Source organism: Hyperolius riggenbachi, chromosome 3 (genome assembly GCF_040937935.1).
Source record: "Hyperolius riggenbachi isolate aHypRig1 chromosome 3, aHypRig1.pri, whole genome shotgun sequence".
In the NCBI taxonomy this organism is placed as follows: Eukaryota; Metazoa; Chordata; class Amphibia; order Anura; family Hyperoliidae; genus Hyperolius; species Hyperolius riggenbachi.
This window is the reverse complement of record NC_090648.1, coordinates 89,180,485-89,205,008: the sequence shown is the minus strand read 5'-3', so window position 1 is coordinate 89,205,008 and position 24,524 is coordinate 89,180,485. Positions and strand designations below refer to the sequence as shown.

General features: G+C 47.1%; 1 protein-coding gene across 1 annotated transcript; it reads right to left on the bottom strand.

Moving 5' to 3' along the window:
• Nucleotides 1-3,689: 3,689 nt before the first annotated feature.
• Nucleotides 3,690-15,269, bottom strand: LOC137562816 (uncharacterized). The gene is made up of 3 exons (XM_068274535.1): nucleotides 15,026-15,269; nucleotides 7,043-7,144; nucleotides 3,690-5,285 (listed from the first exon to the last, which is right to left on the bottom strand). Exons 1-3 carry the CDS (start codon nucleotides 15,238-15,240, stop codon nucleotides 4,514-4,516), a joined length of 1,089 nt encoding a protein of 362 aa, XP_068130636.1. The 5' UTR covers nucleotides 15,241-15,269; the 3' UTR covers nucleotides 3,690-4,513.
• Nucleotides 15,270-24,524: the final 9,255 nt, after the last annotated feature.

Here is a 24,524-nt window from a genome sequence, read left to right as displayed (position 1 = left end):
ACCTGGGGCTTGAGTCACAAAACGGTGCTAACTGTTAGCACGGGTTTTTGCGCATTTTACCACGATTTCGTCTGAAAAAAAAGTTTTCCGTGCAAAAATAATATTTTCGTGCGCATTAACGCGAATTTTTCACTTGTTAACTTTCGCGTTCGCCTGATAACGTGGATTTATTGCACGCACGTGACCGTTTATCGCGCAAAAAATTTCCGGTAACACGCGAATGTGAATTTTTGCACGCGAAAAACATCACACGAAATTTAGCGCAAAGCACTTTTCACAGCGTGCTAACAGTTAGCACCCTTCTGTGAATCAAGCCCCTGATCTGCTGCATGCTTGTTCTGGGTCTCTGGCTGAAAGGATTAGAGGCAGAGGCTCAGCAGGATAGCCAGGCAACTATTATTGCTTAAAGGGAAATAAATATGGCAGCCTCCATATCTCTCTCACTTCAGTTGTCCGTTAACTGAGAGGGATATGGCTGTTTCCTTTTATACAATACCAGTTATCTAGCTATCCTGCTGATCTCTTTGGCTGCAGTAGTGGCTGAAACAAACATGCAGCTAATCCAGTCTGACTTCAATCAGAGCACCTGATCTGCATGCTTGTTGAGGGGCTGTGGCTAAAAGTATTAGAGATACAGGATCAGCAGGAGAGTCAGGCAACTGGTATTCTTTTAAAAGGAAAAATCCATATCCTCCTCAGTTTAGGTTCCCTTTGAATAAACATGTTAAACTTTATTTATCTTGTATTTTTTTATTCTAATAATACAAAAGTTATTGTCACCAGGGCTGGATTTCTGGAAAGGCAATCAAGGCCCGGGCCATGGGCAGCAGCAAACCAAGGGGCGGCTGGACATGGAAGAGGGATTGTTGCATATGGAAGAAGAGGCTGTACATGGAATACAAAAGGTTGCAAATGAGGAGCACCACATGGAAATAGGCAGCTGCTGCCCAAGGGACCTGTATAGAACTGAAGGAGGCTGCTGTACATGAATGTTAGACATGAAAAAAGAGACTGCACAAGGAATAGGAGGGGAGGTGCTGCATATAGAAGAGAAGCTGCAGGAAAGTTGCCCTAGGGGCGGAAAAAGTATAAATCCAGCCTTGATTGTTACTAATAATTATTCTGTATGTTCCTATTAGATCCATACACTATTGTGTTTTATACTTTCATCAAATTATCCTATTGTCACAGTGTAAAAAAATACACTGAACATCCCCCAAAAATTATGATATGCTGACGTATGTTATTTTGTGATGATACAAAGGCATTGTAGTATATGGAACAAAGAAGACCTTCACTACCTGGTAATTATTTGCAAATGTTCAATCAATTACAAAATATGTTGCATTTAGTAAATGTGTAATGAAATTTTCAAAAAAATCATGAACAATTTATCAAATTGGCATGTTCTACTGAAGCATTTCTTCTTTGCTCTAAAAGATTATTTACAGCATAAAACATACTAGCTCAAATGAAAAAAATGTTAGCAGAACAGCATTCAAACAGTTAAACACAGCACTTTCTTCTTCAGTGGGAAGCTCCACTGGAGATCCTGCCACATCCGAAGAGGTGCTAACATTATCTTTTGTTTACGTTCCTTTGTCAGCTACAATTAGTATACAATCAGCAGCATGCTGAAACTGAGATCCACATATTGTAGAAGCAGTGAGACCTGAGAAGTGATCATTGGATACATTATAATATAGAAATACAGCAGCTATGCATTAAAGAGAATCTGTAACGTCAAAACGTCCCCTGGGCGGTATTCACCTCGGGTGGGGGAAGCCTCAGGATCCTAATGAGGCTTCCCACGCCATCCTCCGTCCCTCAGGGGTCTCGCTGCAGCCCTCCGTACAGCGGTGACGTCAATATTTACCTTTCCGGCTCCTGCACAGGCGCTCTGACGGCTGTCGGCTCCGAAGTAGGCGGAAATACCCGATCGCTATCGGGTCTGCTCTACTGCGCAGGCGCAAGTCTCCGGCGCCTGCGCAGTAGAGCGGACCCGACTGAGATCGGGTATTTCCGTCTACTTCGGAGCCGAAAGCAGCCACAGCGCCCCCGCTGGAGCCAGCAAAGGTAAATATTGAATTGACAGTCGGGTCTGTCGCTGGCTGTTCGGAGGGCTGCAGTGAGACCCCCGTGGGACAGAGGACGGCGTGGGAAGCCTCATTAGGATCCCGAGGCTTCCCCCACCCGAGGTGAGTACCCCCCAGGGGATATTTTTGATGTTACAGTGTCTCTTTAAAATGCAATGGAAGCTTTCAGAGCAGATAAACTGTACTTTGGGAACTTGTAATTTGTAAACAGAAGACCATACTTTTGCGCAAAAGCAAATTTGATAACTGTATGAGTAATAAAAAATAGGAAAACATGTTTTTATTGAATATTATGTAAGAGTTTGATCCCCCTTTAAGGAGAAAATATTAACAACTGATTGAATATTGACCAACAAATATATAACAAACATATAAATTATGTAAACAACAGTAAACAAACCATTTTATTACTGAACAGTCATTAACCCTCTGCACTCGTGACACTCACATCAAGCTGGAACACTAGCAGCATTAAAGTGAATAAGAACCCATAATTAAATTAAAAAAAGTCAGATACTCACCTAAGTAGAGGGAGGCTCTGGGTCCCATAGAGCATCCTCTCTCCTCTCCCGGTCCCCGCTGTTGCGCTGGCTCCCTCGTAGCGGTATTCAACAGTTTCGGTCAAATACTGCTGTTTCTCCGCCGAAGGGAGGCTTCGGAAATGCTTCAAAAGCCCGAGTGCTCATGAAAGGCGGGCTGCTCTACACTGCGCACGCCCTCTATGACGCACTCGCACATGTGCAGTATGGAGCCACCTGTCTTTGGCAGGACTTGGCTCCCGAAGACTTCAGAAGTCCCCGCGGCGGGGGATTTGGATGGGGGAGCCAGCGCAGCACCGGGGACACCGGGAGAGGAGAGGGAAAGCTCATTAGGACCTGAGCCTTCCCTCTCCTTAGGTGAGTATCTGACTTTTTTTTTATTTAATTACCGATACCCATAGCTTTAAAGACAACTAGGTTGCAAAATTATGCGATTGAAGAAAGGAGACGTTAGCTTCCAAAATGGATTGCATGCAATAGCATTGTGTACTACACCCTTATACCAGCGATGGGCTCTCCCTGATAATGGTAAGGGTCCCTACTCTACCAGTCAGCATGCAAGCACACAATTTATGCTCATAACCTGGGATTCCTGCTGAGGCCTGTCAGGTTCAACCACTCTGGGGAACACACAGTTGCATGTAAATCAGTCTAATGCTACGTACACACATGCGACAACGATCGTTCGTTGAGAACGACGAACGAACTTTTAATTGATGAAAGAACGACCTAAGTAAAGTTAGTTTTTAAATGTGTGTAACGATCTGATCGTTAGAACGAACGTTACATCACATAAAGCAACTATTGCGCTTGCGCATAAAAATGAGAAGTTTCATGGAGAAATAGCGAAATGCGCATGTCAAGCCTAGTACGAACGACCGTTTCCAACGATGTACTACTTTTGCAAACGATCGTCGTTGGTAAAAATCCGCCAAGCTAGATCGTTCGTTTTTAACGATCTAGCTCGTCCGTCGTTAGACTTAATGATCGTTGGTTGCTTTTTTTTAAGCAATCGTCGTTTGAAACGATCGGGGAACGATCGTTTCAAACGACTATAGTCGCATGTGTGTACGCACCTTAAGGCTCAACACACACCATACAATCTTGGTTGTTCAATCTTACCACTTTCATGTAGTATAAGAGCTTATCCAATCAATCACTCAAGGTATTTTCAATCTGTTGGCCCTTATAATACATAGATTTGGTAAATCTGTACAACCAAGATTGTATGGTGTGTGTTGAGCATAAGATTGCCCGGGAGTAACAAACTGCACTACTCACACCATTTGATAATTGGGCTGTACTGGCACAGGGAACAGGAGAGCCTTCAGGCGGACCACAATAGCTGGTAAAACTTACAAACAAGAAATAAGGGGCTATGCTCATTGTGCTAAGGGACAATGATTTTAAATGGAACGGCAGGTGCTGAGGCCATTAAAGTGGATGCCTCATCGCTGGTGTAAGGGTCTAGTACCCAATGCTATTGCATGCAATCCATTTTGTAAGCTAACGTCCCCTTTCTTAATTCGCATTATTTTGCAACCTAGTTGTTTTTAATGAGGCTAGTGTTCCAGCTGGATGTGATTGTCATGAGTGCCGAGGGTTAATGATTGTTTATATGTAAATCTGACCACTCCCCTCAGTACCTGCTATTCCAGTTGAAATCAAGGACCCTAAGCAGGATGACCATAGCCTCTCCTTTCTTATTACTGAACAGTACACAGTTGACAATGTATTGGCAAAACTGTGAGGAACAAAACTAAAGCAGTTTAATGCAATGACGTGCCAATCTTTCCATTAATTAGATCCCGGTGACATAGGGTAATCTGACAGTTGGTCTTGCATTTAAATGGCATCATTTTTTGGTCCAGGCCATCACTATTGAGCAGAAAGGTGTTCAGGTGTATCAGAGTCCTTAAGGTCGACACCTTCCTTCTCTCTGACATAATTGTGTAATACACAAGCTGCTTTTATTACACATACCGCATCCTCTGGGGTTATTTGAAGTGATGATTGAAAGATACGCCACTTAGCTGCCAAGATCCCAAACGCGCATTCCACCATACTCCTGGCTTTAGTGAGGCGACGATTAAAATGTCGTTGCTTCGAATTTAATGATCCATGATCATACGGTTGCATTATATGAGTGGATAACTCAAAGGCTCCATCGCCAATAAAAACAAAAGGGTGAGGCTGAGTTGTTCCAGGCCAAGGTTTCGGCTCCGGCAAATTCAAACGTCCACTTTCCAGTAATCGTTCAAATTTATAGTTACTGTAGCTGGTACAATCACAGCTACCGCCATTGGGCTCAATATCTACATACAGGAATTTGTAATCTGCATCCACAATTGTAAGTAAGACCATAGAAAATAATTGGTTGTCGTTAAAAAAGTTGCTTCCACTGAAAGTGGGACACACTATTCCCACATGTTTCCGATCGATCGCCCCTAAACAGTTCGGAAAATGACATCTTCTCCAAAACAAATCTGCCACTTGCATCCATTTTGTTTGGTCTGGAATCTCCATGAATTTTGGTTGCAGCTTACTCCATAATAAAGTACAAGTTGAAAGCACAACGACCTTTACAGTACTCTTCCTCAGACGATATTCTAAATGCAACGAGCTGTAAGAATGCCAGGACGCCAGAAATCTGAGAAAAAAAAGGTACGTATGGGTGAGTATGGGTGAAGGGAGACAGGATGAGGGGAGGCACAGTGAGGATGGATGAGGAGATGCAGGATGAGGTGAGACAAGGCAGGGTGAGGGGAGGCAGGAACACAGGGTGAGGGGAAGCAGGGTGAGGCAAGGAAGGGTGAGGCAAGGCAGGATGAGGTTGATTCTGAATAAGATAAGGCAAGGCAGGTTAAGCCGAGGAAGTATGAGGTGAGGCGAGGAAGGGTGAGGTGAGGCAGGATGAGGTGAGATAAGCAGGGTGAGGGGAGACAGGGCGAGGTGAGGCAGGGTAGGTGAGGCAGGATGAGGTGAGACAAGCAGGGTGAGGTGAGACAGGATGAGGTGAGACAAGCAGGGCGAGCGGAGGCCGGGTAGGTGAGGCAGGATAAGGTGAGGCAGGATGAGGTGAGACAAGCAGGGTGAGGGGAGGCAGGGCGAGGTGAGGCAGGATGACGTGAGACAAGCAGGATGAGGGGAGGCAGGGCGAGGTGAGGCAGGATGAGGTGAGACAAGCAGGGCGAGCGGAGGCAGGGTAGGTGAGGCAGGGCGAGGTGAAGCAAGCAGGGTGAGGGGAGGCAGGGCGAGGTGAGGCAAGCAGGGTGAGAGGAGGCAGGGCGAGGTGAGGCAAGGTAGGTGAGGCAGGGTGAGGGCAGGCAGAGTGAGGTGAGACAAGCAGGGTGAGGTGAGAAAAGCAGGGTGGGGGGAGGCAGGATTAGGTGAGACAGGCAGGGTGAGGGGAGGCAGGATGAGGCGAGACAAGCAGGGCGAGGTGAGGCAGGATGAGGTGAGACAAGCAGGGTGAGGTGAGGCAGGATGAGGTGAGACAAGCAGGGTGAGGTGAGGCAAGCAGGGTGAGGGGAGGCAGGGTGAGGTAAGGCAGGATTAGGTGAGACAAGCAGGGTGAAGGGAGACAGGGCAAGTTGAGGCAGGATTGAGGTGAGACAAAAAGGGTGAGGGGAGGCAGGATGAGGTGAGACAAGCAGGGTGAGGGGAGGCAGGGCAAGATGAGACAAGCAGGGTGAGGGGAGGCAAAGCGAGGTGAGACAAGCAGGGTGAGGGGAGGCAGGGCGAGGTGAGACAAGCAGGGTGAGGGGAGGCAGGGCGAGGTGAGACAAGCAGGGTAAGATGTGCCAGGGTGAGGTGAGGCAGGATAATGCAAGGTGATGTGAGGGAGGCTGAGATGAGGCAGGGTGAGGCAAGGCAGGAGGAAGGGAGGCAGGGTGAGGCAAGTCAGGATGAAGGGAGGCAGGGTGAGACAAGGCAGGATGAAGAGAGGCAGGATGAGGGGAGGCAGGGTGAGGCAAGGCAGGGTGAGGCAAGGCAGGATGAGGTGAGCCAAGGCAGGATGAAGTGAGGAAAGGAAGGATGAGGGGAGGCAGAGTGAGGCAAGGCAGGATGAGGGAAGGGAAGGTGATGTGAGGGAGGGTGAGATGAGGCAAGGCAGGGAAAGGGGACACAGCAGGATGAGAAGAGGTAAGGTGAGGTGTGGCAGGATGAGGGGAGGCAGGGTGAGGTGTGGCAGGGAAAGGAGACACAGCAGGATGAGAGGAGGTAGGGTGAGGTGTGGCAGGATCAGGGGAGGCAGGGTGTGGTGTGGCATGGAAAGGGGACACAGCAGGATGAGAGGAGGTAGGGAGAGGTGAGGGTGGGCAGAGCGGTGTAGGCTTCATTGAAAGTGGTGGACAGTGTACTGTAGGTGCTAAATAGTGCTATTTTTTTTTTTTTTAAACATACCGTAGTGTGAGTAACAGTCTTTCACAAGGAGTAACAGCCTGCCGAAAAATGTCATCTTCGCATTTCAAATCATTGTAAAACTCTTCCAGAAGTTCATCAAAACTAAAAAAAAAATTAAATAAATAAAATGTACACAATTAGTGATAGCAGAACCGTTCGCCTGAAGAACGTTTCCCGGGGAACATCGGCCGTTCACCAGCTTACCTAAGCGGGAAACAGTACGCACCATTCACGCCCGCCCTATTCTTTACCATAGGGTCATTTTTTGACCCTTCACCCTGTAGTCAGGTGGGACAGGATGGCCAATCCAACCCGATCCCTATCCAAACCACTCCCCCCATATAAAATGCCAGCTCCCTTTGTCCATTTTACAGTTTGCCTTATGTCGAGCATACACGGCTCGTTTTATGCGCCGGATCTCGCCAGCGGCTCGATGGCGGCGCATCCCCGCTCGTCCGCGCGGATCGATTGCCGCTCGTCCCCGACGGCGCTTCCTTATCACCCGCTCGATTCCCTGCCATTGTCCGCCGGCGGGAATAGAGCGTGCTCGGGTCGAGCGGCATGATCGGGCCAGCTGAATATTATCAGCTGGCCGGATCAACTGGTCGATACACGGTACAGAAACGTACCGTGTATCCCCAGCATAAGGGAGAGTGTTAAAGTGCCTATATTGCAAATATGGGGCTTGATTCAGTAAGGGCCCGTTTCCACTATCGCGGTTTCCGCCGCGATTCCGCAGAGTTTCCCTGCACATGAATCACACGGGGAAACTCTGCCATAGGGGATGACGGCGCCGCGGCGGAATCGCTTGCGGGACCGATTCGGCCGGAACCCCCCACAGAATTTGCGGCGGAGGCTGCGAATCCCATAGCCGTGCATGGCACGGCTCATGGGATTCACCTGCGATCCCGCCCGCCTGCTCAGTGTCGGCGTGCGTCTGCGAGACGCCCGCCGCACTAGTGGAAACGAGCCCTAAGACAAATAGCATGTCTTATCAGAGTTAACATACATTATCAGAATAGCATTGCGAGCGCTACTAACTTATGCCTGCTAATTGGCAATGACGAGAGCTCCACTCGTCTTGCCCTGAGCCCCTGCTGGTCCAATCACTTTAAAGGACATTATCCCCACACTTTGATTGGCCCAATAGGCTGCCTGTCAAGTTTCCTGTCAAGTGACATGCAGCCTATTGGGCTAATCAAAGTGCGGGGATAATGTCCTTTAAAGTGATTGGACCCGCAGGGGCTCAGGGCAGGACGAGTGGAGCTCTCGTCATTGCCAATTAGCAGGCATAAGTTAGTAGCGCTCGCTATGCTACTCTGATAAGGCATGTTAACCCCGATAAGGCGTGTTAACTCTGATAAGCTAGATATGCTATTTGTCTTAGCGAATCAAGCCCCTGGTGCTGTGTAGCTCAGCTACTTCTGGTGCGCCAGCTAGGGACCTCCAAATGTCCTTTACAGGACTCTTGTAATGATAATAATCCAAACATGTGTATAGCTTTTTTCTCCTGTTTGACTCAAAGCGCTCAAGAGCTGCAGCCACTAAGGGGCTTAAGAGGCCACCCTGCAGTGTTAGAGAGTCTTGCCTGGAATTCCTTACTGAATAGGTACTGACCATAGCCAGGATTTAAACCCTGGTCTCCCATGTCAAAGAAATTCCCCTATTTATCTCTTTCTTGCTCTCAGAAGCCTGACTGTTTCAGAAGCGCGACCTGCCTTTAAAGTTAATGGGACTCACCGTGAACAATCGGTTTGTAATCGTTTGAGGTAACGCTCATGGACGTGTTCGCAAATGCGCAATCGGGATGTTCGGCCATCACTATACACAATGGCCTCAATTCTGGTAGCTATGTGAGGTAAATATTTTTTTGTAGGTAAAATACCTCATGAGGTATTTTCCTCTTCTTTTAGCAATTCTAAAATATTTTTCTCCATTTCCAAACGTGAGGTAAAATATGAGGCAAAACATGAGGTAAATGCATAAAGTGAGGTGAAACATGAGGTATTTCAGCGGTAAGCATGCAGTAAATAAATAATAGTACTCTTTGGCTATCATTCATAAAGCATTTTTGCATGCGGAAATGCATTAAAAAACTGACTTTACCGAACACTCTGCAAAGTCAGCATTCATAAAGGCTCTTTCCGCATGAAAAAATGACACTACCGAGCAGAGTGATAAATCACTGCCTTGTGCGGTGATTATCGGAACAAATGTAGCAAAATGTTAATTCATAAAGATCACCGCAAGCAGTGTGAGGTCGGGAAGTACCGCTCCCTCTGATGTGGCGATACCAATGTAAGTGAATGGAGACACACAGACCTCCCAGGCAGCTGCAGCAAAGCGGAACACGGAGAAATGTATCAACTCGGCAGCTTCCATGTCTCCGCCTGCCTACCGCCAGCCTAGTTCGGGGAATCTCCGCACTGCTACCGCACATGGATACTTTTTTATGAATGCCCACCCAGAAGTCTAAAACACCGCCAGCGGTGTTTTCCCGCATTGATTCCCCTTACCGACAGTTCCTTTATGAATGATAGCTTTTGTCTTCCATAAGTTAGGATAGTCTTTTTTGAGGGGGGAAGGTATATTTGATTATGTAGCAACCTATGAGTATGAAAAGTATATTTATAAGCATCCTTTATAAAAAAGATAATCCAGTAAATAATTTGAGTTTTATTTCTACTATTCTTTTCTATTACACAGCCTGAATAGGAACTCCACTAAAAACTGCAAAATGCGTACAAAGGCTTCAATTCTGGTAGGGTTATCAAATTACCTCATGTGAGGTCAGGGTTGGACTGGGACACTAGGGGCCAACCAGGAAAGTTTAAGAGATAGATTTAAGGCCCGTACTCACGGGCTGCAAAACTCGCCTGTCGCCAGCACACGTGAGCGTGTGGGCGACAGGCCGGCGACAGCTTCTCGCCAGGTCCCTCCGCGTACACATGCGGAAGAGGGACCAGCGGCAAGGCGGAAGCTGTCGCTGACGTTCCTCCTCCCCCCGCCGGAAGGTCTGTGAACCTCAATGGAGGTTGCTGTCGCTAGTCCGCGTACTCACGCGGACTAGCGACAGTTGCGGCGGGGGGGCAGCGGCGACTGTCGCCATGCGATTGAAGTTTCAATCGCATGGCGACATAGCGACGGGCGACAGTTCGGGGGCGCGCGGGCGTGCGACGGCCCATACTCACGGGCGACCTGTCGCCGCAACACGCGCGCGCCGCGTGTTGAGGCGACAAAAGTCCCTCGTGAGTATGGGCCATAAGAGCACTTCTGAGGACCGTCCATAACAGGGAGATGGACACATGCGGCGCGCAGCATACACAAGATAAGTAGCGGTGCTATTGACAGAGAGTGGGACTGACCAGATAAACTTTAGATAAAATAATCAAGTAGTTACATGCCTCATGATAATTCATGAAGTAGTCAAATGCCGCTAAATAAAAATATTAAGTAGTCACACAGAAATAATTAAGTAGCCAGTTGCTTTAAAGTGGCCACACACGATACAATAAAATAATCCGATTTTACAGCAATTCGATAAAAACGATCTCCCAAAAAAATCGAAAGCTTTTTTTTTTTCATTCGACTGAAAAATCCGATCGGATTTCACGTTTTTTTAGATTTTTATCTATCCGGAATACCAGATATTTCTCTTCAATTCCTCTAACGATTGTATGGTGTGTGTTAGATTGTCAATTTATTAATATACACAACCTAGCAATTTTCTCAGAGTTTCCAATCATTTTTATCATAATTGGGGAAACATTTAGGCTAGATTCACAGTGGGACGTTGCGTTTTGATGCCACGTTAAAGTCGCACCGCAAACTTACAACGCAACGCGCCCAAAAAGTGGCAACGCAGCGTTACCGTCACATACAGCAGATACAGTAAAAAAATACAGGCAATGATAAGTATGCTTCCAAGTCATTACTGAGCATGTGCAAACAGTCTAACGCAGCTAATAACGTGTATAACGCACTGCATGCAGTACTTTTACTTAACGTGCAGAATTAGACACTAACGCAACGTGTGCACTGTGAACAGGGCATTGATTTTTCATTGCAGTGAGTTATTCTGCGTTAAATGCTGTTTTAACGCGCGACTTTAACGTCCCACTGTGAACTTAGCCTGAGCATAGGTGTGTGGTACATTGGTCATATTTTTGAAATGTTACAATCCGTCAGAAAAATTTATTGCAATTCTTAAATTGAACAGATATTTACAATGAACAAAATAAATAGGCAGGTGCATCAAAAAAAAAAAATTCAGTAGCCAAATGGGCCTGTATACATACATTAAAGAAATCTCGCTTCAGAGCTCATAGTTAGCAGGGGCACGTGTGCCCCTGCTAAACCGCCGCATACGCGCCGCTAAACGGGGGTCCCTTCACCCCCAAACCCCCCACTGCGACACTTGGTCGCAGGCTTGGTCGCTCCTGGAGGCAGGGCTAACGGCTGCAGCCCTGCCTCCATTCGCGTCTATCAGCCGCGCATCGCCGCCTCTCCCCCGCCCCTCTCAGTGAAGGAAGACTGAGAGGGGCGGGGGAGAGGCGGAGATACGCGCTGACAGACGCGCGTGGGGCAGGGCTGCGGCGGTTAGCCCTGCCCCAACCAGGAAGCGCTCCCCCGCATTACGGAGGGGATTTGGGGGGACAGGGACCCTCGTTAAGCCGCGGGATAGCGGCGGTTTAGCAGGGGCACACGTGCCCTTGCTATATATGAGGTCTGAAGCGAGATTTATTCTCGCTTCAGACTCTCTTTAAGTAGCATGCCATCAGATAATTCATCAAGTAGTCACATGCCTTCAGATAATTAATCAAGTAGTCTTATGCCATCAGATAATTCATCAAGTAGTCACATGCTGCCCAATAAAAATAAAGTTGTAACAGTCAACCAGATAAAACAGTGCAGGGTCAGGATACTGGGGCAGGGTGCAGCAGCAGGGTCAGGGTGCAGCGGCAGGGTTAGGATACTGGGGCAGGGTCAGGGTGCAGCAGCAAGGTCAGGGTGCTGAGGCAGGGTGCTGGGTCAGGATGCAGCAGCAGAGTCAGGGTGCTGGGGCAGGGTGCAGCAGCAGGGGCAGGGTGCTGGGGCAGGGTGCAGCAGCAGGGGCAGGGTGCTGGGGCAGGCTGCTGGGTCAGGGTGGTTGGGCAGGGTCAGGGTGCTGGGGCAGGGTGCTAGGGCAGAGTAAAGCAGCAGGGTCAGGGTGCTGGGGCAGGGTCAGGGTGCAGCAGCAAGGTCAGGGTGCTGGGGCAGGGTGCAGCAGCAAGGTCAGGGTGCTGGGGCAGGGTGCAGCAGCAGGGGCAGGGTTCAGCAGCAGGGGCAGGGAGCTGGGGCAAAATGCAGGGGCAGGGAGTTGGGGCTGGGTGCAGCAGCAGGGTCGTGAAGGCATGGTGCAGTGCAGTGCAGTGCAGGGTGCAGTACAGACCTCAGATCTCACGGCAACCGGTCTCCGCTGCCTGTCTCCGCATCTCTTCCTATAATGACAGACCTCAGATCGCAGTGACAGCAGAGTCACAGGCCGCACACGCTATCCGCGCTCAATATACTTCAAATGCGGAAGTGACCTCAATAAGTCAATGACATCACTTCCGCATTTGGAATATGTTCAGTGCGGATAGTGTACGCCGCCTGTCACTTTGCTTTCGCTGCAAACTGAGGTCTGTTATAAGAAGGGATTCGGGCAGGGCAGGCTGCATGGAAGGGGGGGCCCCCAGGTGAGGGAGGTTGGGGGAGACTGCCCCCCTCCCCGCTGCTCCTCCTTCCTGTGCTGTGGCCCCTAACCCCTCCTACAGTGCTCGGGGGCCCCCAGGGCCCTGTAAGTAAGGGGCCTACCGGGCATAATCCCAAGCTCCCGCCGGCTCAGTCCGAGCCTGTGTGAGGTAATTTACCTCATGACGTAATGACATTTAGCAATTCTGGTAGGTTTTAGCCATGTTTTATCTCATGAGGTAAATTATGAGGTAATTCATGAGGTAAATTACCAAAAATAGCTATTCTCATGGAAATTAGGGGGCATGTTAGCACATAATTTACTGATCAGTTTAAGACCTGCCTGTACCCGGAGGTAAAGTCAATTTGTACGCATTTTGCAGTTTTTAGTGGAGTTCCTATTGCGGTTTAGTGTCGTTCCTATTCAGGCTGTGTAATAGAAAAGAATAGTAAAAATAAAACTCCAAATATTTACTGGATTTTTTTTATAAAGGATGCCTATAAATATACTTTTCATAGGTTGCTACATAATCAAATACACCTCCCCACCTCAAAAAAAAAATCTTCCAAAGACTATCCGAACTTATGGAATTAAAGACTACTATTATTATTTACTGCATGCTTACCGCTGAAATACCTCATGTTTTACCTCATTGTATGCATTTACCTCATGTTTTACATCATGTTTGGAAATGGAGAAAAATCTGAATTGCTAAAAAAAAAAAAGAGGAAAATACCTCATGAGGTATTTTATCTACAAAAAAAAATATTTACCTCACATACCTACCAGAATTGAGGCCATAGTGACTTTACCTCCAGGTACAGGAAGGTCTTAAACTGATAGGTAAATTATGTGCTAACATGCCCCCTAATTTCCATGAGAATCACTATATTCGGTAAATTACCTCATAAATTACCTTATAATTTACTACATGAGGTAAAACATGACTAAAACCTACCAGAATTGCTAAATGTTATTACCTCACTAGTAGACTCAGCGGTACTTATCCGTTAGCCGGGCGCATCCGGCAGGTGGCGACAAAACTCCACCAGAGTTACATCTTTCCCTACTATCCATGTCGGCCTGGAGGGGGAATAGTAATTAGCGTCACCTGCCGGATGCGCCCGGCTAACGGATAAGTACCGACTCAGCCAGTTTAAAAACGGGCTCTAGGTCTACGGCCGCCAGTGCGCGTGCCCCCACCCGCCTCGCTCACCCGCACCCGCTAGTGTTGTCCGGATCATGAACGATTCGGATCTTTGATCCGAATCTATTTTGTGAGTCGAATCATCCGAATCATCAAAATGAGTGATTCGGATCGAAAAAGGGGCGGGGCAAGGAGCGAAACGCCCCCCTCTCAGCGGGCAGCGGGGTCCTGGAAGCAGAGCAGAGATGGATCGCTCTGTTGGATGAGAGCCAGCCTTGCAGCCAAAGGTAGATGAGAGAGAGAGGGGACATGGGTGCCACTGCCAGATATGTGTAGAGCACACATACTGGCTGCAATGTGCTGCCCATTATAGGCTGGCTGTTCCGTGGTGCTGCACAGTGATCACATTGGAAACTTTTGGCTCAGCTCAGCACAGCTCAGTAACTTTGCAGGCACTGTGATTGAAAGGCAATATGATCCTCCTGCACTGGGCACTAAACAGCTGCACTTCACTTTGGGGAATGTTTTCTTTCACTGCGACGTTTGCTTTCAAAGTATACAGATAAACATATAGGTGAAATATATGTAAAGCATGATTGCAGCATTTGGGTATTGTGTGCAAACATTTCTGCTCTCTGCTCGTCCCTCCTCCCTTCTCTGTCCACTCCTTGCCCTCTGTCCATCTTCTCCCCTTCGCTGTGTGTCCACCCCCCTCCCCTTCTCCTGTCTACAGCAGGAAAGACCTGTCCTGCTATTAATTTCACCACCGAATGCTTCGGTAGTAAAATGATCCGAGATTCGGATCAAAGATCCGGGTCTCTTCAATGATCCGATTCGAATCATCCGGATCATTGAAAAGATCCGAACTTCCCATCTCTAGCACCCGCCCTGCTCCCAGCTGTCAGTTACTGCGCACATGCGCAGTAACAAAAATCCTGGGACACAGGGACAAAACTGCTGGACGCAGCAACAGTTAGCTTTTATTAGGTAGGATGAGGTAAATTACCTCACATGAGGTAATTTGTTTGATAACCCTACCAGAATTGAGGCCATTGTGTTATGTTGTCTTGGAGTGCAGGTTAGAGAAAGATTGGTAAAATAAATTATAACATTTTTTTACCTATCAATAGACATCCCTGTGTAGCTGAAGAACTTTTCTGGATGCTTGCGAAGATCGTCATAGAGCGCCCAAAACAGACCCTTTTCCTTTCCATCCTTTAATAAAGAATGCACCCAATACCTGCCAGGCCTTGCTGTTCTTCTAATCACAACTGCTAATATAAAAATAACAGCCAGAGCTGCAAGAGCAGACATGATGGAATAAGAGCAAAACATTATTATTCCTTTTCCTTTCTCCTTGAATCTCCTCCAAACCTACACAGAAAGGATGTGACATCACAACAAAAGAAAAAAAAACACATACAAAAAAATCTTTATTGATACCATTTTGCTAATCAACAAAAGGCATGCTAAAAGAAAACCCCACACAGTAACTGAAATGCATTAAAAAACGTGTAGCAAAGCATGTGTTTTTCTCCATGCTGTTTGGTGCGGTTTTCCCCCCAACAAAGAAGAGGCTATTGAGTCATTAATAATTACACATACGAATCCATGCATACATTAATGAAGCAACAATAATACATTTTAAAGATGAACAATACAGGAATTACTATAACTGTACAGCATGTATATAGCTTCAACAGAAGAAAACAGCAGTCATTAACCACTTCACCACCGCAGGTTATTTCCCCTTAAAAACCAGAGTAATGGCTCACACACACGGGTAACAACTGTCGCCGCAACCATATGGCACGCGCGTGTTGTGGCGACAGGTCCCCCGTGTGTATAACGCACGCGCCGCGAACCGTCGCTAGTCAGAGCTGTCGCCAGGCGATTGGCAACTTCGGCGCAACTGTCGCTAGTCCGCCACGCGTACTGTGTGTGTATGCGGACTAGCGACAGCAACCCACACACCATGGACGAAGCTTCCGGCGGGGGAGCTTCCGCCGCATCTATGTCCCTCTGTGCGCCGTGTGTACGGCTGCTGCACAAAGGGACCTGGCGCCGAGCTGTCGCGCACACGTCCCCGGTGTGCTAGCGACAAGCTACAGCGGTACCCCGTGTGTACCCAGCTTAAATGTTCACATTTCAAGTTCCTTCCATTCATTCGCTAATAACTTTAACCCCTTCTTATGACATCAAAATGATCTATACATCATTTTTTTCGCCACAAATTAGGCTTTCTTTGGGTGGTACTTTTCCTGAGCATTGTTTATTTTTATTTTAACTGCATTTTAAAGGGAGTAATAAGAAAAAAATAAAAAAAAACATTATTTCTCAGTTTTTAGCCATTATAGTTTTAAAATAAAATGTGCTGCGAGAGATAAAATGGACGCATTTTATTTGCCCTTTTGTCCCGGTTATTACAATGTTTAAATGTTTCCCTAATGCAATGTATGGCGACAATATTTTATTTGGAAATAAAGGTGTATTTTTTCCATTTGCGTTTCTTTATACTAGATCAATAATTACAAGCCCTAATATGCAAAAGTAGTAGTGACATACCTTAATGACATACATATTAAAAAAAAAGTTAAGTCTTTAAGGTAACTTTTAATGATTTTTTTTTTTTTTTTTTTTACGCTGTCACTTTTTTAAACAATAACAGTAATCATAGTTATATAGAAAGGAGAGGGAAATAAAGGGTTAAAATTGTGTATTCTTTTATTTATTAACATTATTAGGTGTATTTTTCTTTTTGGCCAATGGCCACTAGATGTCCCCCTACTATCCTGTGTACTGAACAGCACACAGTAGGTAGTGAAGAGCTGCGAATGGCGATGGCATCTCATTGATGCCAGATCATCATTCACTACTGGGATCACTCGAGCTGCGGTGGGATTGCGGTAGCCGATGCAGGGGGGAGGGGGGGAGGGCACATCGATGTAAACAAGTATCTAGGCCCCTGGTGCTGAAAGGACTTCCAAGGCAAGGGAGGATGAAAGTCCTTTTACTCACCTAGGGCTTCTTCCAGCCCCTAGCAACTGTCTCAGTCCCTCATCACAGCCCTGGTCCTCCTTGGTGTCCCCGCTGGCTGCCAGTAATGATCACGACCCGCCGGCAAGGAAGGCTCTTCTGCACCTGTACAAGCACTCGTGCCCGTGCGTCCATTCAGTAGTTGTGGGCAGGCACAGTACATGCCAGATGATGTGGACGTGCAGGCACAAGTGCCCGCACAGGCACAGAAGAGCTGACTCGTAGGCGAGTCGCAATCATTAGGGGCGGCCAGCGGGACACTGAGGGGGAGCTGTGACAAGGGACTGAGATGGCTGGCTAGGGACTGGAAGAAGCCCCAAGTGAGTAAAAAGATTTTCACCCTCCCTCGCCTCAGAAGTACTTAAAGTGAAGTCCACAGGGGTGTAGATACCAATTCAGTTGTTGGGAAGTGGTTAATCAAGGGCAAACTGATTAACCCCCCTGGCGGTATTCCCGAGCTGAGCTCGGGCTGGGTTTCACTTACCCAGAACGGTATTCCCAAGCTTAGCTCGGGCTGGCCCAAATTCGCTATGTGCATCACTTTCCTGGGTCCCGTGCGCAATCGGCGCTGCCAGCGGGACCCAGGCTTCTCCCTCGGCCGCCGGGATCCCCTTCTGTTTCGCTCTTCTCCCGATCAGGATGGTCGAGCGGCAGTGATGCTTTTTTTTTTTTTTTTTTTTTTACAGTGATGGCATATGTACATATATATATATATATATATATATATATATGGATGTACATACATACGTATATATATATACATACATGGTGGGCCATTTATATGGATACACCTTAATATGGCCATTTATATGGATACACCATTTTATGTGAATGGTGAAGTTAACAAACAAAACCACCGCTATTGGTCTGACACTAACCCACATTGGATAGATCCCTCCAAGACTGTTGGAACCAAAAAAATTGATGGTATAGTGTGGTATATGAAATGTATCCATAGAGAAGGTGTATCCATATAAATGGCCCACCCTATATATATATCAACCGACATCTGCCTGGATTTTGATTAGCCTCTGCCTGCCACCTGCACCAACGTTTGCCTGTATTTTGACTGCTCTCTTTCTGCCGCCTGCACCAACGTTTGCCTGTATTTTGACTGCTCTCTTTCTGCCGCCTGCACCAACGTCTGCCTGGATTTTGACTTCTCTCTGCCTGGATTTTGACTATTGTCTGACTCTGCCTGCCGCCTGCACCGACCTCTGCCTGGATTTTGACTATTGTCTGCCTGCCGCCTGCACCGACCTCTGCCTGGATTTTCACTACTCTCTGCCTGCCTTGTTTGTACAGTTTCACAAGTTTTTAAGTTTATTCATTAATGTAATTAATTCAAAAAATGTGTGTTCTAGTCTTTTATTTATGTGCAGAATGTCTACCAGGCTTTTATTCTGACATATTTCGGTGAGTTTATGACTTAAGAATTGGAGACCTAAAATTCTTGAAAAAAATGTACCGCTTTTGACTCATAATTCCAGACAGAAATGCACCGCCAGGGAGTTTAAAACACAAAGCAGTGCAGAATGATGCCACCTAGCCGTGCACAATGAAAATAAAAGATGATACACATGCACTCTAGGGGTTGGTTTGGTGCGTTTTTATGCGTTTAAAAAATGCAGCCTGTGTGAATGAGGCCTTAGGCATTAGGAAGGCAGGTTAGTGTTAGGCATTAGGAGGTGGTTAGTGTTCGGTATCAGGAGGAGGGGGGGGGGGTTAGGCATTAGGAGGGAAAGGTTAGTGTTAGGCATTCAGAGGGAGGATTAGAGTTAGGCATTAGGAGTAAGTATTAGTGTTAAGCATTAGGAGGGGAGGTTAGTGTCAGGTATTAGGAGGGAGAGGTTAGTGTTAGGCATTAGGAGGGGAAGTTTAGTGTTAAAGGACTTACAATGCGAACAGAAAAAAAAAAGTAATGTACCTCATTGCCAATGCATTCCTCATAGCAGACCATCAGCGCCTTCCTTTCTACTGTCTGGCGCTCTATTATCTTAAGCCACTCTCTATTGCAGGCCCTGACCCTCCCCAGGGTCGCCTTATCTGATGGCGATGGTAATCGGCGCTTTAAAAGTCCAGCGCCTGCACAGCTCGCCAGCCACTAGTGTGGCTGTGCAGGTTTACAGTCCTGTCTGTGGCCCGTCCTCGCTCATGTGGGCGGGCACACATGACTGAATGATGTGCCAGTCAGTCGCACCCCATCAGCAGAGACGAACAGCGCTGAGTGAAGGGAGACTGGCACATCATTCAGTCATGTGGGCGGTCGTGTGGGCCCGCCCTCATAACGTAGAGCAGAGCACTCAGAGCGAGGACGGGCCGCGGACAGGACTGTAAGCCCGCGCAGTCGCACTAGTGGCTGGCGAACTGTGCAGGCGCTGGATTTTTAAAGCATCAGATAAGGCGACCCTGGAGAGGGTCGGGGCCTGCAATAGAGAGTGGATTACGATAACAGAGCTCCAGACAGTGAAAAGGAAGGAGCTGATGGTCTGCTATGAGGAATGCATTGGCAATGAGGTACATAACTTTTCTGTTTGCATCGTAAGTCCTTTAAGCATTAGGATGGAGGGTTAGTGTTAGGCATTAGGAGGGAGGGTTGCCATCAAGCATCAGGAGGTTGGATGTGACTGGACCTGTGGTAGTTTTATGACTGGAAGTATAGTTGAGTGTGACCGGACCGGTGGCAGTTTTATGACTAGATGTATAGTTGGGTATGACTGGACCTGTGGTAGTTGCATGACAAGAGGGGCAGTTGGGTGTGAGTGGAGGTGTAGTTGGGTGTGTCTGAAGGTGTGGTTAGGTGTGACTGGAGGAATAGTTAGGTGTAACTGGAGGTGTAGTTGGGTATGGCTGGAGACTGGAGGTGTAGTTGGAGGTGTGACTGTGACTGGAGGTATAGTTGGGTGCGACTGGAGGTATAGTTGGGTGTGACTGGAGGTATAGTTGAGTGTGACTGGAGGTGTATTGGGAGAGTAATGTGAGCGGTCTCAGAAATATACAGTATATTTTGCTCCAATATTTTTCATGCACCAATTACAGTCAATAGAGAGGTAAGTTTACATAATGCCACAAACACATTTAGTGGCATATCATTTTGTCACCCATGCACTGTAGTTCACCCAGCACCACAATCCAAGTGCCATTATTTGGTAAGAACCCCGTCTTGGTGGGACTAATTGTTCCATTACTGAAGCCACCCTGCATGTTTCCATGATTATTATGCACTGGCAGTACATACATCCACTGATCCCATGGAGCCACATCACTGTGACATTTACAACCTCTTCCCATCTGCTTCCACCTCTCAGCTTTCACTTTCCTTCCAGATTTATCCCGGGCTCTTCACAGACATGTGTTTATTGATGGACGCTTGGTGGGTCTGCTCATTGATTTACAACTGTGTGAGATCACAGTGCAATTACCAAGAGTGTGTTTGGGTAACAGTGCCTGGAAACCATACAAAGTATAAAATCCTCAGGAGGATGAGATATGAGGAAGTGACTGGTAAAGACTGAAAAATAAGAATATGGGGGTAATGCTTATAGCATCCAGTAAGAATATATACCTATTATTGCCCATGTAGGAAACTAGGAAAAGATCAGGAAAGGACCTGACTGGAGGTTGTGGATAACTCAGATATTTAACTTGAGTTTAAATGAGGCCCAGGGTAGTTCATAGGGCAAATATGGCACCCCAGGCACTGTGCATGTTCTCTACTGGGCATGGGAGCCAAGTGTTCTACCGTGTTTTCCAATGACAGAAAGAGGATAATGTAGATTTAATGATCTACTCAGTCAGCTACTTAAAACAAATGGGAAACCAAAAAAACAAAAAAAAAAAAACAAGACAAACAGATACTTACCTAAGGAGAGGGAAAGCTCTTGGTCCTATTGTGCCTTCCCGCTCCTCTCCCAGTTCCTGCGTTCCAGCTCTGGCTTCCCAGATAGCAGTATTCGACCGACAAGTGGCTTTGTGCGGCGCATGCGTGAGTGTGAGAGAAACCGTGCTAGCGCAGCTGCAGTATGTAGCTGTCCATCTTCGGGTGCACTTGGGCTGCGGAAGACTTGTGAAGCCTCCTGCGGTAGCAGAGAGCAGTATTCGACCGACCGGTCGAATACTGCTGCCGGGGAAGCCTATTCTCTTCTTAGGTAAAAACAAGGAACACCAAGAGCCCCAATAGTGTCTTCTTAGGTAAGTATCTGTTTGTTTATTTGTTTGTTTGTTGTTTGGCTTCCCATTAGCTTTAAAGCACACCTGAACTGGATGAAAAAAAGACATGGGGCTCAGTTAGCGCACGACTTGGCCGGGTGTTGTGCGCAACTTAATTCATTCTTTTATGAACCCCGCATGTGCAGAACGCTCAAGGAGAAATGCTCACGAGAAACACAGGCACGCAGATGGGCTGTGCATGCGCAGCTGCGCACAATTCCCAGCCAAGTTACGTGTTATCAGATCCACCAGCGGTAGAATGGAGGGAGCCCCAGAGGACACCGAGGGGCCTAACGGACTACGGAGGACTGGAGGTAGCCCAGAGTAAGTTCAGTTGGGCATATTTTTCTTCTCTTCAGGGTCCTTTTAAATGGAACCTGAAGTGAGAGGTATATGGAGGCTACCATAACAATACCATATTGCATGGTATCCTTCTGAACTTCATGGCATCAGTAGTGTGTGAATCACACACCTAAAACAAGCATGTAGCGAATCAAGTCAGATTTCAATAAAAAATTATGAGGTTGATTACCTAAGCGGTCAAGTGAAAGTCAGGCTAATGGGCCAATCAAATTGCAGGAATATCGTACTTTGAAGTTATTGGACCTGCTGGGCTCCGGGCGGGTTCAATGGAGTATAACGAAGCGCTCTTTAAACGATTTGAGCCAAGCATAATTGAACTACACACGCTATGGCTGCATAGCGAGCGCAGGGAATTAGAACGCTCTCTGCTGTCATTAGTGAATCAACCTCCTTATATGCATGCTTGTTCAGGGTCTATGGCTGAAAGTATTAGGGCCTTTTCACACTGGGGCGGTGTGATGGGGTAAATTTACCGCACCCCGCCGCAGCCTAATGAAAATCTATGGGGGGGGGGGGGGTCATACTCCCCATATTGCGGTACGCTGCGCTGGAAGTCCCCTATCTGACGTGAGTTACCGTGTGGCTCCTGTGGCAACCTGCGGTGATCTGCCGGACTGGAAGTCATATAAATCTTTGGCGATTCAGTGTTTTAAACAAAGGTTGGCGGCGGCGATGTGGAAGCGTATTTGTTACAATACACTTCTGTGCACCTCTGTCTACCCTAAATAGGAAGTGACAGAAAACGAGCGTCACTTCCTGTTTGGCTGGATGCCAGAAGGGGAATACCACATAGTAACGCGGTTTTCCCTGAAGGCCTGTTGTTGAGAGTGCCGCACTGCTAACTCCAATATGTAGTGTGAGACCGGCCTCAGAAGCAGATGATTAGCAGGGCTGCCAGGCATATGGTGGTGTAAAAAATAAAAAATAAATATGGCAGCTTCCATCTCCCTCTCACTTCAGTTGCCCTTTAAGGGAAACCTGAACGGAGTCAAAATATTTAAAATAAACATATTATGTGCCTGTAAATGAATATTACATATTTCCTCACCATCAGCATAAGGCACAACAGTCCCGATTTGGGCGGGACTATCCCGGGCCCTGCCCCCTCATCCCGGATCCCGCCCCCTTCTCCTTAAGTCCCGTTTTTCTATGGGCACACTGTCAAAGTCTTTAGATCCTGCAGTGAAGGGACAGAAAGATCAGCCTCACACTCCTTCCTGTCCTCTGTGTACTTCCTGCAAGCTGGTGCCTCCCTCTAACCAATAGAAACTGAGAGACAGCAGTGTGCGCCCCGTCCCCACATCCTCCTCCAGGCTAGGAGAAGCAACAGCCTGCAGCCAGGAAGAAGAGGTCACCATTGCTCTCCATAGAGAAGACATGAGGTAGGCAGAGGGGCAGAGGAGATGACACACAGCTCAGATCACTGCAGCCTGTCGTGCACTGCACACTGATCACAGGAGGTAGGCAGAGGAGATAAGGCAGCTCAGTCACACCACAAATCACTGCAGCATGTCCCATACTGCAGAGGCTGCATGTGAGTGTGACCCCAGAGGGGCAGACAGACCTGGTCATTTAACTCTTTCAGGTCAAACAGGGTCAGGAGCCTGGTAACAATTAGATGACAGCAGCACACTGAGAACAGTTTTAAGGAAAAAATAAATACTTAGGGCTACTATTGTACTTTCCTCTTTTTTTTAATCTTATTTCCCAGCAACATTACTATGTTTTCTATGTTCACCACATAGCTTAGACTACTTGTGGTATTATAGCCATAGCTACCAAGGGACAGTCCCTCTTTGGGACCCCTGTCCCTCTTCCTTCCTCATTTGTCTTCTTTCTCATCCTCTTTCAGGACTCCTGTACATATCTGTGTAAATATAAGAATTTTTTAAATAAAATTTTCCATTTTCCTATAAAATCTTTATGGTATGCGTGACTAGGGGTGTGGTTAGGGGCGTGGTTAGGGTTGTGGCATGGGCATGGCCTAAGTGTCCCTCTTTCTTATCGTAAAATGTTGGGAGGTATGCCATCAGTTCCTCTCAGAAGCTCACCATTTTCATCTTACAATGATCCCTTCCAGTTCTGACAAAATGCTGTCAGAACTGAAATTTATCAGTTGCTGTCAGTTACAGCTGAGAGGACAACTGATGATCAAGGTAATGCCCATGTTTCCCTATGGCTCAAGTGGGCAATATTACAGTTTAACAGTGTGCTGACCAGGAAGCTGTTATGGGGTAATGGTCATTTTCAAAATGGAGGACGGAGAATTCCATTGATCACAATGGACAAAAAGGATGCAGGAGCGGAGAATGAGATTGATGAGTAGACTACAAGGGAGGTAAGTGTGATGGGAGTATGTTTGTTTTGACTTTTAATTTTCAGTTCAGGTTTTCTTTAAACTGTAGCACCTCCTCAGTTTTCATCAACATTGTATTTGCTGTGTGTGGATTAGGTTTTTACATATGTAATTGGAATATTCTCCAAACTTCATTTTCCGTTAGAGGTATGTTCCACTCCCCCCCCCGTGACAGAGTGGTTTGATTAGGGGTGTGCCCACTCTGCCAGCCTGTGTATAGGTCAGTGCTATGAAAGCAGTCTGGATGTCAGTTTGTTTACAGCACACATGCCATTTCCGGTGCTGACAGTAGCTGTTGTGTCTGGTTTTGTACTGAGCTCTGCTGAGTGATTTCATGTCCACTGAGCCAGCCCAGCCCGACCTTCACGTCTGCAATGAGATCAATGGAGCTGCCTGACTCCATACATTCACTAGAAAAGGCCCTGACGTATATAAATAACATTTTATAGATGTCAGCCTGCTATATATACACGAGAGGGGAATGTGTAGCTTTGCCTGCAGTATGTGTAGTTTGGCAGACACCATGTAAGAAAACTGTATTGCTGACACCAGGGTCATAACGAGGAGAGAGCAGTCCCTGCGACTGCAGGCGGTCCCAATAGCAGTAAGGGAGCCCCCAACTACTACTCCCGATAAAGACATACCTCCCAACATT